This window comes from Lonchura striata, chromosome Z (genome assembly GCF_050655825.1).
Source record: "Lonchura striata isolate lonStrDom1 chromosome Z, ASM5065582v1, whole genome shotgun sequence".
Classification (NCBI taxonomy): Eukaryota; Metazoa; Chordata; class Aves; order Passeriformes; family Estrildidae; genus Lonchura; species Lonchura striata.
In genome coordinates, this window is record NC_140740.1 from 462,897 (window position 1) to 477,936 (window position 15,040).

The window sequence follows — 15,040 nt, forward strand, 5'->3', positions numbered from 1 at the left end:
TTTGACTCTTCATATGTCACTTTCAGAAAAACTTAACGTAAAAGCACTGCTGTGACACACACACTTGCGAATGCCAGCATCTAAACACTTGGAAGTGTTTTTCCTCTTAATTTTTGGGGGCAGGCAAGAGCCAGCATGGCTCATTTTAACATAAATAAAGTACACTTCAATTCAGTGAATTATTAAATGTTTATTATGCAAGCAAGAGAAACTGTCCACAAATAGTAAGTTACTGTACGGCTGTAAGTACAATACTTTCAAAGCAGTTCCGATACTTCATATACGGTATTAAAAGGCTACAGTTTTTACTATGAAATCTCAGGTATTTCAAAATACTCTACATGCACAATTTGTTTCTGTATTAAAAACCTTATACTTAACTGAGGATATTTAGTGCTTTAGAAAATGCACCTTTAACTATGATCAGCCAATGAGAAGTTTCTGTTTCCTGCAGGCTAAAAACATGATGGGTCGTTGAGTTCTTCCTTTCTCTCCAAATTCTTACAATCTTGTAAACTGCATTTTTCGAAAGCTTTCATTTGGCAAGTGTATTTATTTTTTTTCTAGGAGTTTATATGTCCTAGAGCAACAGACCCATGTATTACGATGTCAGAACCTTCTCCACATCAGTGCTACCCAAATAAAAATCACAACACAAACAGAAACAAACCCCACTAACTTAACCAAGACCCGTTCCCCCCTCCCCGCAAAAACTGATGTTTACATTCTAATTCTGGTAGTAGGCATCGAGCTGTCCTTACCCCAAGACTCCACGAGTGCAAACAATCCTGTGTGTGTGTGGGCACCGCTGTGCTTTTCCTCTATCCCCATGGTGCAACAGTGCCGGCCCTGTGTGACCTGGGAGCAGCAGCCCCGCATGGTGCCAGCCCGGGCACGGCACAGCACAGCCGGGCTGGGACAGGAGAACCAGCCCTGATACTGCCCTGGGACCCGGGGACAGAGCAGAACCAGCCCCGACACTGCCCTGGGACCCAGGGACAGAGCAGAACCAGCCCTGACACTGCCCTGGGACAGCAGAACCAGCCCCGACACTGCCCTGGGACCCGGGGACAGAGCAGAACCAGCCCCAACACTGCCCTGGGACCCGGGGACAGAGCAGAACCAGCCCCGACACTGCCCTGGGACCCGGGGACAGAGCAGAACCAGCCCCGACACTGCCCTGGGACCCAGGGACAGAACAGAACCAGCCCTGACACCGCCCTGGGACAGCAGAACCAGCCTCGACACCGCCCCGGCTCCCGCAGCCGCCGCCACGTCCCCACGGGGCTCCGTGGTTGTGCCACAAGCGAGAAATGCTGTGGAATTTATCCAGTGCTGCCACACCAGGTCAGACACCCCTGGTGTGAGCCACCCCTCTGTCAGCGCAATCCATCTCCCTTGGAAATGTTCCCTTACAGTTGTTTCACAGTTTTATACACTTCTCGAGGTCGAGCATTCAACTTTTGAAACACAACTAGAAGATAAACTTTTTTTTTGTTTGACTACCTAGAAATAACCTGAAGCTCACCAACACATAAATTCATTGTTTCAGTAATGCTACTGAGAACTGAAAACACTTGCACCACCACATGACCGTGAGGCATGTCAGCTGTAAGCCACTGAGAAGTGAACTTCACAGGTAAAATACCGTAAAGCCTTCATGGAAAACTTCCAAGTTTGTTGAAAAGGAGTAATCAGTCGAATGACCAAAATCTAAGACTACCTACTTACTCTAACTCAAACTTATTACAAATGTCATCAGAAAAACTAAGTAATGTTTCTACAGCATACAGGTACTGATTCTGTCATTTTATGCATCTGCTGGACACACTACAAAAGCATCAAGGTGACCAAACCCCTCCACCAGGTGAGCTGCCAGGGAGCCAGGCAGGGCCTGCCAGCCAGCCACAGGTGCTATGGAGGAGCGGTGACACACCTGTCACACACCTCTCACTTTGGGGTAATGGTCCTCTACACAAAGTGAGTGTCCAAAGCTCAGCACAATACTGGTGTAAAACACAGCGTATCATGAGGTAGAATTAAAAAGGTAACACTCAGTGCATATTCACAGGCATAGCGTTACAGTCACTAGGGATCCACCAGTCTGAGGAGGTTCTGACAGCAAAAACAAGAACAGCCTTGGAAACAGACAGATCCACCCAAGAACCACCTCGGTCCTGTGGGTGCTCCTTCACCTCCAAAACAAACACTGTGCAAGCCCGTGAGAACGCCAAGGTTCTCTCAAGTGTCCCTGCAGTCCCTTCCATGATGTGTAATAAAACATTAAATAAGGTGAGAAAACAGCAGCCTGGCAGTGGGACAGCAAATGCTTGGGGGAAAGCTGCTGTAGTCCTGGGCAGGACCTGGGCTTTTTTTCCCCAAACAGCCTGGCCCACACAAACTCCTGGTAGCTCTTCCTTTGCATAAAAATCCTGTATCCCATTCTTGTCCCCAAGTTTCCTGCACGCTTCACTCCCAGGGCGTTGAGCCACAGCCAAGGGAAGCACTGAGTGCTTTCACAGCCCGGCAGACCCACCTGCCCAATGTGCAGGCTCAGGCCAGCAGAAGGGGTGTTAGTCCCCACAGTACCTAACACACGAAATTGAAGGCTTCATTTAACAAAGAAATTCTCCAAAAGAGGAAACTTGGGATTTTCTTCTCTCATAATGCAGAGGAGGTTTAAGTTTCAATGACATCTGCACCCACACCAGGGTATACTACCCACATAAACACAAAGCTACAGGAGGGTCCTCAGGCTTACCTTTCCAGCTCTCTCAGGTCCATAAATGTTGTCTTTATCCCCAAACACATTTTGCAAAAGGCTTTGTAAGAGTCAGCTTTGAACAAGTGTGCTCCGCTGAGCCAGAGAGAGTGTACCTGAACATCAGCAGGTGACAGTCCTTTCAGGTAAAGTTCCCTGCTGAACTGAGAGTGTGACTAGTCTGCAAAACTGCAGTGAAATATTAAAAAACCCTCATCTTGGAACATGTAAGTGATGAGAACATTATCAACTGATATGGATGCACAATACCTGTGCATTTACAAGGTTAGCTCTATTAACTCTAGGGCTGAAGTCTGGCATTCATACTCTGGGTGTGACCACACAATCACAGAATCCCCTGAGCTGGAGGGACCCACAGGATCAGCCAGTCCCACCCCTGGCCTGCACAGACCCCCAGATCCCCCCGGGCATCCCTGGAGCTCTCCTGCAGCTCTGGCAGCCTCGGGGCCGTGCCCATGCCCTGGGGAGCCTGGGCAGTGCCAGCACCTCTGGGAAGAGCCTTTCCTGCCCTCCAGCCTGAGCTGCCCTGGCCCAGCCCAGCCCTGCCCTGGCTGCAGTCACGGCAGTGAAGAGACCAGAGTTGCCCCTCCACTGCCCCACAGGAGGATGTTCAAGAGCACCATGAGATCTCATCTCAGACTCCTCCCAGCTCCAAAGATCTCTGCTGCTCCTCACACAGCTTCCCCTCCAGCCCCTCTCAGAGTGAGCACTACAGTGTTCCACACCTGATGATAAGCCTGGTTAGAGCCAGGTAGATCCCACTGTTGACAGGTTTGCTTTTAATGTCCTCCCAAGCTGACAGCACATGTGAAGAAAGGCTCACCTGGCAATACTAGGGACACATCCAAATTAATTTCTCCACAGCCAGAGTGCAGGCCAAGTGTGTGTGGAAAAACAGGCAGGTGGGAAATACCCAAACATCAGCGAAAAGCCAGCATGATTCAGATGTGGGATGATGTGACCAGCCCCCTGCAACAGACGCCTGGCAGAGGAGGGGACAGAGCTGTCCTGCTGCACGAACCCAGAGATGCCCTGGGCCAGGGTCCTCCCTAGTGCTGAGGGGTGGGCTCGAGGGGAGCCTGCCCGTGCAGGGGTGGCCTGGGGGCCTCCAGTGGCCCCTGCCAGCCTAAGCCACACCAGGACTTATTCTTCTAGCCAATGACAACCACATTAACATAGAAATGAAAGCAAAATTCCTTTTTCTTTTCTTTTTTTTTTGGTTAGAGTAACTAACCGTGTTGCTTATGTAGACAAGCAGGCCGTTATCTACTGATCACCACAGAGTTGCTTCAGTGACAGAAGAGGAAGCAGAGGTGAGGCAGTCCAGCTCCTCTGGGACAGGAGGTCCCTGGGCACCCTGCCCCTCCGTGCTGCTCCGAGCAGCCCATGGGAGCCGCGCTGAAGGAAACAATCAAGTATCAGGGTACAAACACAGCAGGACAGCAGCCCGATGGCACAGGATCAGCAGGAGCAGCAGCGGTCTGCTGGCGGGCTGGGCCACGGGCTCACGGAGGCAGGACCAAGATCCGTATGCTGCTGGCCTAATAAATCCTTGCACGGCACGTCCCGGGACCGCGGCAGCCGCCACCTCCTCGGACTGGAGGTTTGGAGAGAGCACACTTCCACGGGGCTCACGTGAAACCCAGCAACGTCCATCCGCAGGGGCCGCTGCCGTGCCTAGAACTTTGGCTGGTAGAGGGAGACGCGTCCGCTAAGGCACCCCGAGGCGATCTGACAGTGCGTGGGGGAGAACTTGGTGGTGAGCACCACGTCGTTGTGGGAGTAGAGCGAGCGGATCTCGCGCAGCGGGCTGGCCTCCCGCGGCAGGCAGTCCACCAGCTCGCTGCACTGCGCGTCGAAGCCCAGCAGGCGGATGCCGAAGCCGTGCGGGGACGAGATCATGCGGCCGTCGGGGCTGAAGCACAGCTCCTTGATGTAGCCCCGGCCCACGTTGGCCTCCTCGATGCAGTGCGTCAGGCGCAGGGAGCAGCGCGGGGACACGGGGCGCACCGGGGCTCCTTCCTGGAATTCATAGACACAAGTCCACTAAAGGGAGAGGCAGAGAAAGGGACACTGAAAGAGAAGTAAAGCACTGCGAACACACATTCCCTCCCGCTGCAGCTCCGCAGGTGACAGCAGCTCCTGTGAGCAGGTGCAGCACAGGAGGGCGATGCTGCTGCTGACTGCTCCCCAAGGAGCACACGGAGCACCTGCCCCAGCACCTCCCTCCCTGTGAGCCACCCGAGCAAAGCGCCTGCCCAGCCTTACAGCCACTCCTTAAATGTGCTAGACATAATCCTCCCAATCTAGGTTTCATCCGCAGAGAGCAAAGCCTAATCCTCTGGTCAGGCACCAGCTCTAATTTAGTAAATACTGAAATTAAATCTATAAACTCAGATTCAGCTGACTGTAACTCACTGGCATTTTATGCCTTTGACTTCAAAAGGAATGGAATCTTGAAGCAAGCAGGTAACACATTTTTGAAGGAAGGTTATGAACACCTCTACAGCCAGTTTGTTATTTCTGACACACATTAAGGATCCCTGTCATTTCATTATTTAATATCAGAACAAATGTAAAAGAAAAAAAAAAACAATGACAAAGTTTAAAGCTTGTTGATTCTACTTCAGCTCCAAGACAAGTATTCCTAGCTCTGTTTTATGCATGCTTCTGAAATAACCACAAAAAAAAAAGTACCACTGAATATTAATAAAACAGAGTAAAGCAGACTCTAGGACTAAGAGAAATTATAACTGAGTCAATCATCAGTACCAACTGACCCAATGTAACATTTTGCATGTCACAAAAATTCTGTGCTGTACAGCAGTTTGACTGTTGCAGAACCAGCATTAAAATTTATGACCAGTCTGCTATACTTCCACTCAGTCCTCTACACGTGTGTAAAGGGTTACCATTACAAAGGTTGCTTTCTTCAACAACAACAAAAAAAATCCCAAATAAATTACACAGAGACAAAAAAATAAATCCCACCAAAACCAAATGAACCTCAATTTACATCAGCAATCAAAGTAACTAAAACTTTATTATTGGTGCAGTACTATTCTATACTGTTGGTGAGGTTAGAGGAGCAGAATCTGCAGCTTGCAGCTGAACTGTCTTAGCTGGTCTTACAACTTCCTGCATCAAGGAAAAGGCTTGAAGCAGGTTCTACCAGGAAGATTATTAAAAAAAGAAAAAAAACCAACCCAAAAGCACGTATTTCAAAGAAGAAGAGAAGGTAATGTGTTACCTCCTGGTCATCTGTGTTGCTGGAGCACCGCAGCAGCGTGGCCCAGCCCTTGGGGTGCAGCTGCAGCGACGTGATGCAGTTTCCACGGTCTCTTTCTCCAGGAACCTCTGGTGTTAACACCTCAAGGCTATTTCTAGGTGATCCCCCTGCAAGGGAATTGACTGTGAGTCTGTGAACTGCACGCAATGACTTCACCCCTCTCACCAGCCCTGCTGCTGAAATGGGGCCACGCCTGTGGCAGCTGCACAGGACAGAGCTCACCATCAGGACAGGGAAACTCAAGAGGGTCACAGGAACCCTGAGCCAACACCCACGGGCTCAGCTCCCTTTTATGAAATCTGCGTGCCAAGACCTGCACTCAACCCACCACACTGACAACTACATCAACCTTCCACGCTTATGCTCTTCCTTAGTATTACAGCAAAATCTAAAGGCTGAGGTTTTTGTAAGAATTTATGATTCCCAAGCTTGTATGATGTGCTGTCCAAATTCCTCCCAACACTTTCCCTCACTCCCAGGTCAATCACTCCCTGGCACCCAGGTAAGCCTCCTCTCAGCAGTGTGCTTCAGCATCTCATAACCATGAGTAGCTAAAAATTAAAACTATAGTTCTTTGAAATTGCAAGGGATGCACAAAGTGTTCACCCATTTGCCAAATTCACGCCCATTCTCTGGATTTTTCCCTAAAAGATCATTCACACAAACTATGTTCATAGGAAAACACAAGGAAAAGGGAGCACCTCCATGCAACAGCAATGCATTGACATAAAATACAGATATTTAAATTTACTAGATTTCTGAGACACAAAAGCTGATTAGATCCCCAGGCTCTGGTGTGCAATGAGATTTTAATGGTTTAACAGAAGTCTCAGCAACACCATTCTTTAAAAACCACAGGACAAAAAATGAGTTCTTCACTCTTGTACCCTGGTCTCTTTTGGGTTCAGTAAATCAAAGTCCAGGATTTATTTTCATTTATCTTTTTGTTTAGTGATCTTTTCCTACCTTCTCGCTGGGAGGGCCGTGACAAGGTTTTCTCCGAGGGCGGCCCTGAGTTGTTCTGGTGACAGGGTGAGCCCACGGCTCGAGGGCCAGAGGAGCCTGAAGACGTGATGTCTGCAAACACAGCAGGCAGGTGAGCCCACAGGCAGCCCAGCACACGTGGCTGCAGGCCAGGAGTGCCCCAAGGGACGCCCACAGCACAGGACCTGCCACGCCTCACCAGCATTCACCTGAGCTCGACGTGGTCCTCCTGGCTCGCAAGATCGGGTAGCTGCCAACCTCTAAGGACTTGTTCAGGTCAAGGTCGTGCAAAATCAGAAGGTAACCAGAGGAGGTGGAGATCAGCATTTTGGAACAGTCTGGTGTCAGCCTCATTCGCATCAGAAAACGGGTGTGAAAGAACTTCTTGTGGGGACAGCCATCCTCTGTGCACCTGGACAGCAAGACAAGCACAGGAGGGGCAGCGGTCAGCTCCACCTCCAGCTGTGATTGTGTCCACAGGGGTTCAGCACCGTTCATTGCGTTCACCCCAAAACATTCTTTTCAAGTGCTTTTTAATGGAATGGGTGAAGTCACATCTTGGCACAACTACAGCAGGGAGGACAGAACTTTTTTGGAAGGGAGAGCTGTGTTCTGGCACAGCAGGAAGAGAAGCTCCCTCCCAGCCATCTCTGCTGCCAGAGAGGCAATGCAAGCCCTTGGCAAGGGCTACAAACTGGTCCCAGTGCCAGAACACACGGCAGCCCCACTCTGGGAGGCAGGCTCTGCCTCCTGCACAGAACACCTGGTGTGCCTGTCCTGGTGTAGCTGTGCCAGTGTGCCTGTCCCAGTGTGCCTGTCCCAGTCTGCCTGTCCTGGTGCGCCTGTCTGCCTGTCCTGGTGTGCCTGTCCTGGTGTGCCTGTCCCAGTGTGCCTGTGCCAGTGTGCCTGTCCTGCCGTGCCTATCCCGGTTTCCCTGTCCTGGTGTGCCTGTCCCGGTGTGCCTGTCCTGGTGTACATATCCTGTTGTACTTGTCCCACCATGCCTGTCCCAGTGTGCCTGTCCCAGTCTGCCTGTGCTGGTATGCCTGTCTGCCTGTCCTGGTGTGCCTGTCCTAGTGTAGCTGCGCCAGTGTACCTGTGCTGGTGTACATGTGCTGGTGTGCCTGTCCTGGTGTAGCTGTCCCGGTGTGCCTGTCCTGGTGTAGCTGTGCCAGTGTAGCTGTCCTGGTGTGCCTGTCCTGGTGTAGCTGTGTCAGTATGCCTGTGCCAGTGTGCCTGTCCTGGTGTGCCTGTCCCAGTGTGCCTGTGCCAGTGTACTTGTCCCACTGTACCTGTCCCGGTGTAGCTGTCCTGGTGTGCCTGTCCTGGTGTAGCTGTGTCAGTATGCCTGTCCTGGTGTGCCTGTCCTGGTGTGCCTGTTCCAGTGTGCCTGTCCTGCCGTGCCTATCCCGGTTTCCCTGTCCAGGTGTGCCTGTCCCGCCGTGCCGCAGCAGGGCCACGGGGCAGTGCAGTACCTGTTGGTGTCCCAGATGATGACGTTGCCGTCAAAGCCCGAGGTGACCAGCAGCCTGGTGTTGGTGTCATACTCGATGTTCTTAACCCAGCTGGTGTGGCCGTGCAGCGTGCACACTTTGGTGTTGAGCTTCCTCAGGTCCCAGAGTGCGATGGTGGTGTCGTCGGAGCACGTGGCGAACAGCCGGTTATCCAGGAACCTGTGGGGTTGGAACGTACTCAGGGCGCCCTGCACGGGCTGGGCAGGACAGCCAGGCACCATGGAGCCGAGGGAGCAGCCACAGACAGCCACGCACGAGCGCTGAGCTCACGCGGAGCCCGCGCCGCCACAGCTCAGCTGCAAGCAGACCTGCGGGGCTACGAACCAGCAGCAGCACACCAGCAAGCTCACAGGCACAGCACCAGTTCGGCTCGGTCTGGGGCTTTCTGGGGGTTTGTGTGCTGAGGAATTGCGTGCCAGCCACACGAGAGCCAAACCACCAGAGGAGCACATGCTCAGAAGGACCCCCGCGGTAACTCGGTCTGCTCCCCCTCTGCACAGCACTCGCTGGGGCTGGAGCAGCACAGCTAGGAAATTAACTGAACAAACAGAGTCTGGAGCTTACTGAAGCAAATGTCAGCCTTTCCAAAAACACCGAGTGAGGATGGGGCCCTGTTTGAGCACACACCAACACACGTTACTTGGTTCAGTGAGAAAATGAATGGGTGAAATCACAGGGTTTGCAGTGTGCAGATCAAAGGGGAGCATCACTGGAATTCAGGCAAGCCTTCTGTTTCACAAGGACAGGGCACACTGGCTCATGTTTGGAATTCATTCCATGGGGGCACTCAATTAAGAAAAGCCCCACCTGAGGTAAAAGGAACAAGACTCCCATCCAAAAAACACACAGTAAAAATCCTGCAGGCCCAGAGCCACACCACACAAAACAGGCAACAACAACCAGCTACCAAACTCCCAAACTCTGGTAAGCAGTAAGCACTTTTGGTGCTGAGCACAAGGAACGTCCGCAGTGCTGCAGTGACTGCAATCCTGCTCATTAACCTGAACAAGGCTCCAGGCAATGCTGCATACACTGTGTGCAGAACAGAGTTGTGTCAGACAGACACACATTTTAATACAGCTTTAATGACAAATATCCAGCTGATGTGAAACATCACTCTTTGTTAAAAGAACAACCCGTTTGTGAAAAACATCAGCTTATCTGATGGACACGGCACCCCACATTATATTTGGCTCTTCTGAGTGAAAACACTTGGAATTTTCTACAGTTTTCCTGGGGTTTTTTGTTTGGGTTTAGCTCTTGTTTGAAGTTTTTTGTTGCTTTGTAGTTGGTTGTTGTTTTGGGGTTTTGGAGCGGGCTTTTATTGCTTTGAGAATCTGAGTGAAGAGCAGCTGCAATATAGCTAGAAGACAGGTTAAATTCACACCTCAGAATCTATTCCCATAACCAGAAGAACTTAAAACCTCTGAATTTAAAAGGAAGACTACTACATGATAAGAACAGTGATGGATTTAGAGTCATGCTCTTGCTATTTCCAGCTCTATCCCAAGAAAGTGGCAGAGTAAGATTTAAGCTACAATGCCTAGGTATAGAGTGAGTTGTGTCAGAATGTCCCTCTTGACCCACCTGATGTTATTTACACAGTCTTCGTGAGCTTCAGAGAGAGTCTTGATGTGCTTTGAAGATATTGGGTCAAAGAGCAGGACCTCAGTCTGTTCACAGGCCATGGTCAGCACGGAGCTGCAGGGAGCAGAATAGAAAACTCCGCTTTGGTGTGGGGTTTTGCCCTCCAGCACAGACTCTCTGTGCCACCCGGGCCCTCTGCCCACACCCTCCAGGGCTTCTGAGACAGGAAAGGTAACACTGAGTCAAAGGTCTGAAACATAAACTTTAGGAACATAAGACAATTGTGGGCCTCCTCTGTTCTGAAACCAATTGAAGACAAGGAATGGGAGTTCTACCAAGAGTTCATTTGTCATATTGGCACTGAAAAGGTAGAACGAGGAAGACTTCATTGACTTCCTCATTTTGGGACCCCTCCCCATGGAAGGGACACCGACCCATTTCAAGGGACAAACCATGCATGCTGAATGGCTTTTGGAATTATTAGCACAGCAGGGAATGGGATGTACCAAAATGATGAATATGTGTTTGCATTTTGGGTGTTCAGTACTTGTATGGATAACAGGGCTCTGTAATCACCTGGAAGGCGTAGTGTGGATTTGGGAACAATCCCACACACAGTAAACACACACTTTCTAACTTTAAACTGTTAGAGAGTTTCTGTCCATCACAGCTGAATATTGGTATTAAATCAATATCCACATTTCTGTAATAATTCACAGCAGCTTTGCAAACACACACTTTCGATCTTTAAACTATTACGAGAGATTTTGTCCGTCACGGCTGGCTATTGGTATTAAATCAATATCCATATTTCTGTAATAATTCAGAGCAGGAGCTTTGTAAATACACACTTTCTAACTTTAAACTGTTACGAGAGTTTCTGTCCGTCACGGCTGGCTATTGGTATTAAATCAATATCCATATTTCTGTAGTAATTCAGAGCAGGAGCTTTGTAAACAGACACTTCCTAACTTTAAACTGTTAGAGTTTTTCTCCGCCACAGCTGGATATCGGTACTAGACCAATACCCACATTTTTTAAAATCAATCAGGTTTATCTGCAGTGTCTATTCTGCAACCCAGCGGGTTTCCCCGAAGCCTTGCAGAGCACGGGTTTCCAGGCGCGGCAGCAGCCGGGCCGGACCGCGGTGCCGGGCTGCGGGCAGGGCGGAGGGCGGAGGGCGGAGCCGGCCGCGCACCTGGCGGCAGGTGAGGGCAGAGCCCCCGCGCACCTACCCGTCGGGCGAGTACTCGAGGTTGAAGACGGCGCCGTGCGTGCGGGTGCTGAGGCACACGGAGTCGGCGGGCTGGATGGCGCCGTACAGCCCGGTCATGGCGCCGAACGCCTCCCGCGCCGGGTCCACGGCGGCGCCGCGGCCCAGGCAGCGCCCGCGCAGCCAGGCGAACAGCCCGCCGGGCGCGCCGGGCCCCGCGGCCGCGGGGTCGCCGTGGCGGAGCGGCAGCGGCGGCGGGCCGGGCTCCGGGCCCGGCCCCGGCCCCGGCCCCGGCTCCGGCCCCGGGCCCTTGCTCATGGCGGCGGCGGCGCCGGCCCGCGTCCGCCCCCTGCCGGCCGCGCGGGGCACTGCGCCTGCGCGGCCCCGCCCCTGCCCGCCCCCTGCAGCCCCCCAAGGCACTGCGCCTGCGCGGCACCGCCCCTGCCCGCCCCCTGCCGCCCGCCCCGAGTCACTGCGCCTGCGCGGCCCCGCCTCTGTCCACCCCCTGCCTGCCGCGCGGGACACTGTGCCTGCGCGGCACCGCCCCTGCCCACCCCGAGGCACTGCGCCTGCGCGGCACCGCCCCTGCCCGCCCCCTGCCAGCCGCCCCGAGGCACTGCGCCTGCGCGGTACCGCCTCTGTCCGCCCCTGACGGCCGCGCCGGGCACTGCGCCTGCGCGGCCCCGCCTCTGTCCACCCCTGCCGGCCGCGCGGGACACTGCGCCTGCGCGGCACCTCCTCTGTCCGCCCCCTGCAGCCCGCCCCGAGGCACTGCGCCTGCGCGGCCCCGCCTAATCCCCGCCCACACGGTGACGTGTTCGCCGCCCCGAGTGACCGCGGTGCCTCAGTGGCCAGCCCCGGGCGGAACGAAACGGCACCGGTACCGGCATGGGCATTGATACCGGCACCGGCATCAGAACCGGCACCAGTACCGGCGTCAGCATCGGCATCGGCATTGACAGTGGAACCGGCATCGGCGTCGGAACCGGCCCTGCCGCCGTGCGCTGGTCCGGACCAGAACCGGTACCGCTATTGGCATTGATACTGCCATCGGTACTGGTACCGCTATTGGCACTGGCACTGGTACCGGCATTAGCATTGGAACCGGCACCGCTATCAGCACCGGTACCAGTACCAGAATTGGCATCAGAATCGGCACCGGCATCAGAACCGGCACTGGTACTGGTACTAGCATCGGATTCAAAACTATTACCGACACTGGTATCAAAACCAGTACCGGCATCAGAATTGGTATTGCCATTGATACAGGCATCGGTAGCACTATTGGCACCGGCACTGGCATCGGAACCAGCACTGCTATTGGCATTGGCATAGGCATTTGCATCGGCATTGGCATTGTAACCAGCATCGGCATCAGCACTGGTATTGCCATTTACACAGGCCTGGTATCAGCACCGGTATTGCCATTTACACCGGCACCGGTATTGCCATTGGTATTGACACTGGAACCAGCACCGGCATTGGCATTGACACTGACACCGGAACCGGCACCAGCATCGGTATTGACAATGGCACCAGGATTGGCATTGACACTGAGACCGGAACCGGTGCCAGCAGCGGCACTGACAATGGCACCAGAACCGGCACCAGCATCAGCACTGACAACGGCACCGGCATTGGCGCCGGCATTGACACCAGCACTGGCATGGACACCGCCGGCCGGCTCGGCCTGGCTGTCCCCGGCTGTCTCCGCGGCTGCCCGGCACAGCCGCTGCTGTTTGCAGGAGGAGGGAGCACCATTTGTGGTTTGTGCCAAGCCGTGGTGCTGAGCCAGGCCAGGCTGGGCCCTGAGAAGCCGGACAGAGCAGCTGTGCCTGGGCTGCTCGGCCGAGATACAGCTGCTGACAGGGCTTCAGCAGCAGCTGGCAGAAAGTGGTGTGAAATACAGCCGGCCAGTGCCGCTGTTCCGTGATGTACAGCCAGTGCCGGTGTTCTGTGCCGTACAGCCAGTGCCAGTGTTCTGTGAGATACAGCCAGTGCCGGTGTTGTGTGACGTACAGCCAAGTGCCAGTGTTCTGTGATGTACAGCCAGTCAGTGCCGCTGTTCTGTGCCGTACAGCCGGTGCCAGTGTTCTGTACAGGTGCGATGGTTCGGCAAGCACTCAGACAAAAGGCCAGGCTAAGCCCTAAATGCCCTGCCGGGTGTGGGGTGTGTAGTGTGAAAGCCCATGATGGGGACAGCCCCTCCAGCCCCACGCCTGACAGAATCTATGATACTGAAATGATCCCGAGATTGTAGAAAGTCTCTCTCTTTCTGCCCCACTGCCAAAGCAGAAGCCAGAATTGGTCTGTGCTGGTTCCAAGGTTGTTTATTCTGTTTATCTCTCACATGTTCTGCTGCCCTGCCCAGCTCTGTCCTGCAGGGCAGCGTGTGGGGCTCTGCCCTCAGTGGGATGTGACAAACATTAAATACCAGAAACTCCCTGGGCTGCATTTACAAGAACGTGCCAATATCTGTCACCTACGTTGGACAGTGTGTCCCCAGCTTGAACCAACAGAAAAATGCCAACACCACAGTGAGACATGGAGGGCATGAAGAAGGAGAAAAAGGACAAGACACACCCAATTTCCTCCATCTTGCCCCCTTTGAACCCCTAATCTAGAATCCTAAAATTTTACTTTTGCACCCATGCCACACTTAATTATTACTTATATCAGACACTCAGAGCTGGTAATTCATCCTGTAAGATTGAAAACTCTTTTCCATGGGCAGAGATCACAGACAGTGTCTCTGGGGGCTCTGTCCAGGGGGTTCCTGACCCCTGCCAGGGTCCCAGACCTGCCAGGGCAGCCAGAGGGAAGCTCTGGATTCCCACACAGGCCCAGCACCCTTTGCTCTCCTAAAGACAGCAGCAGGGTTTTTCCAAAACTACCCAGGGAAGGTCAGGGCCCCTCCTCCCCCATAAAAGCCGCCGCTTTAGTGGACTGTGACTATTTCTCCTTAAGTTTTTAGAAACGTGCTGACATTATATTTTTATTAACGTCAATATGTTTTTTTAAGCAGTGTGTCCTGAGAGTGTGGAAGCTGCTACTACAACCTGATGGGCAAAGAGGAGTCTGGGGAGGCCTCCTGGTCTGCTGCCCTGCTGGAACAGGTGCCAGTGAGGATGGGGTCTGCGACAGTCCCAGACTTCGAGCACTGTGGCAGGACCAGCCCCTCCTCTGCTGTTGGACAATACCTTTTTCTGACCCAGGGATAGGGCAGCTGAGAGGTGTTTTAAAACCTTTCATTCCATTTTCAGTCTCATGAGAAGGGTGAGACAATACAGATGTTTTAATTCATGCCACCACAATCAGAAATTACCATTTCCTAATTACAAACACTATAAGTGTTCTTGGCCCATCAGCTTTTTGCACACCATGCTGTAGATGCCTTAAAGCCAATCATCTAAAACTACCCCTCATGGGTCCCACTGCAGTGCATCTTTCATGGCTCTGTTTCTCCAAAGTACCCAGTGTTATTTGTAAGTCCACCTTCTGAAAGTTGTTTCTAGCTCCATTTCTCTCTCAGCAGTACCTGTCCTACTCCATGGCATTTCTAAGTCAGCATTTCTGGTCTCAAGGTTTGCATAGGGATGTGAGCCTTCTGTCAGGCTTTGAGAATTTTCTACAAATCCATTTCCCACACTCTGGGGTCTGCTTCCTGCTGC

The 15,040-nt window shown here is 52.8% G+C and overlaps 1 protein-coding gene across 1 annotated transcript; it reads right to left on the bottom strand.

Annotated features, from left to right (window-relative positions):
- Positions 1-170: 170 nt before the first annotated feature.
- Positions 171-11,687, bottom strand: DCAF10 (DDB1 and CUL4 associated factor 10). The gene is made up of 7 exons (XM_021551867.2): positions 11,392-11,687; positions 10,157-10,270; positions 8,531-8,728; positions 7,265-7,467; positions 7,038-7,148; positions 6,033-6,178; positions 171-4,828 (listed from the first exon to the last, which is right to left on the bottom strand). Exons 1-7 carry the CDS (start codon positions 11,685-11,687, stop codon positions 4,460-4,462), a joined length of 1,437 nt encoding a protein of 478 aa, XP_021407542.1. The 3' UTR covers positions 171-4,459.
- Positions 11,688-15,040: the final 3,353 nt, after the last annotated feature.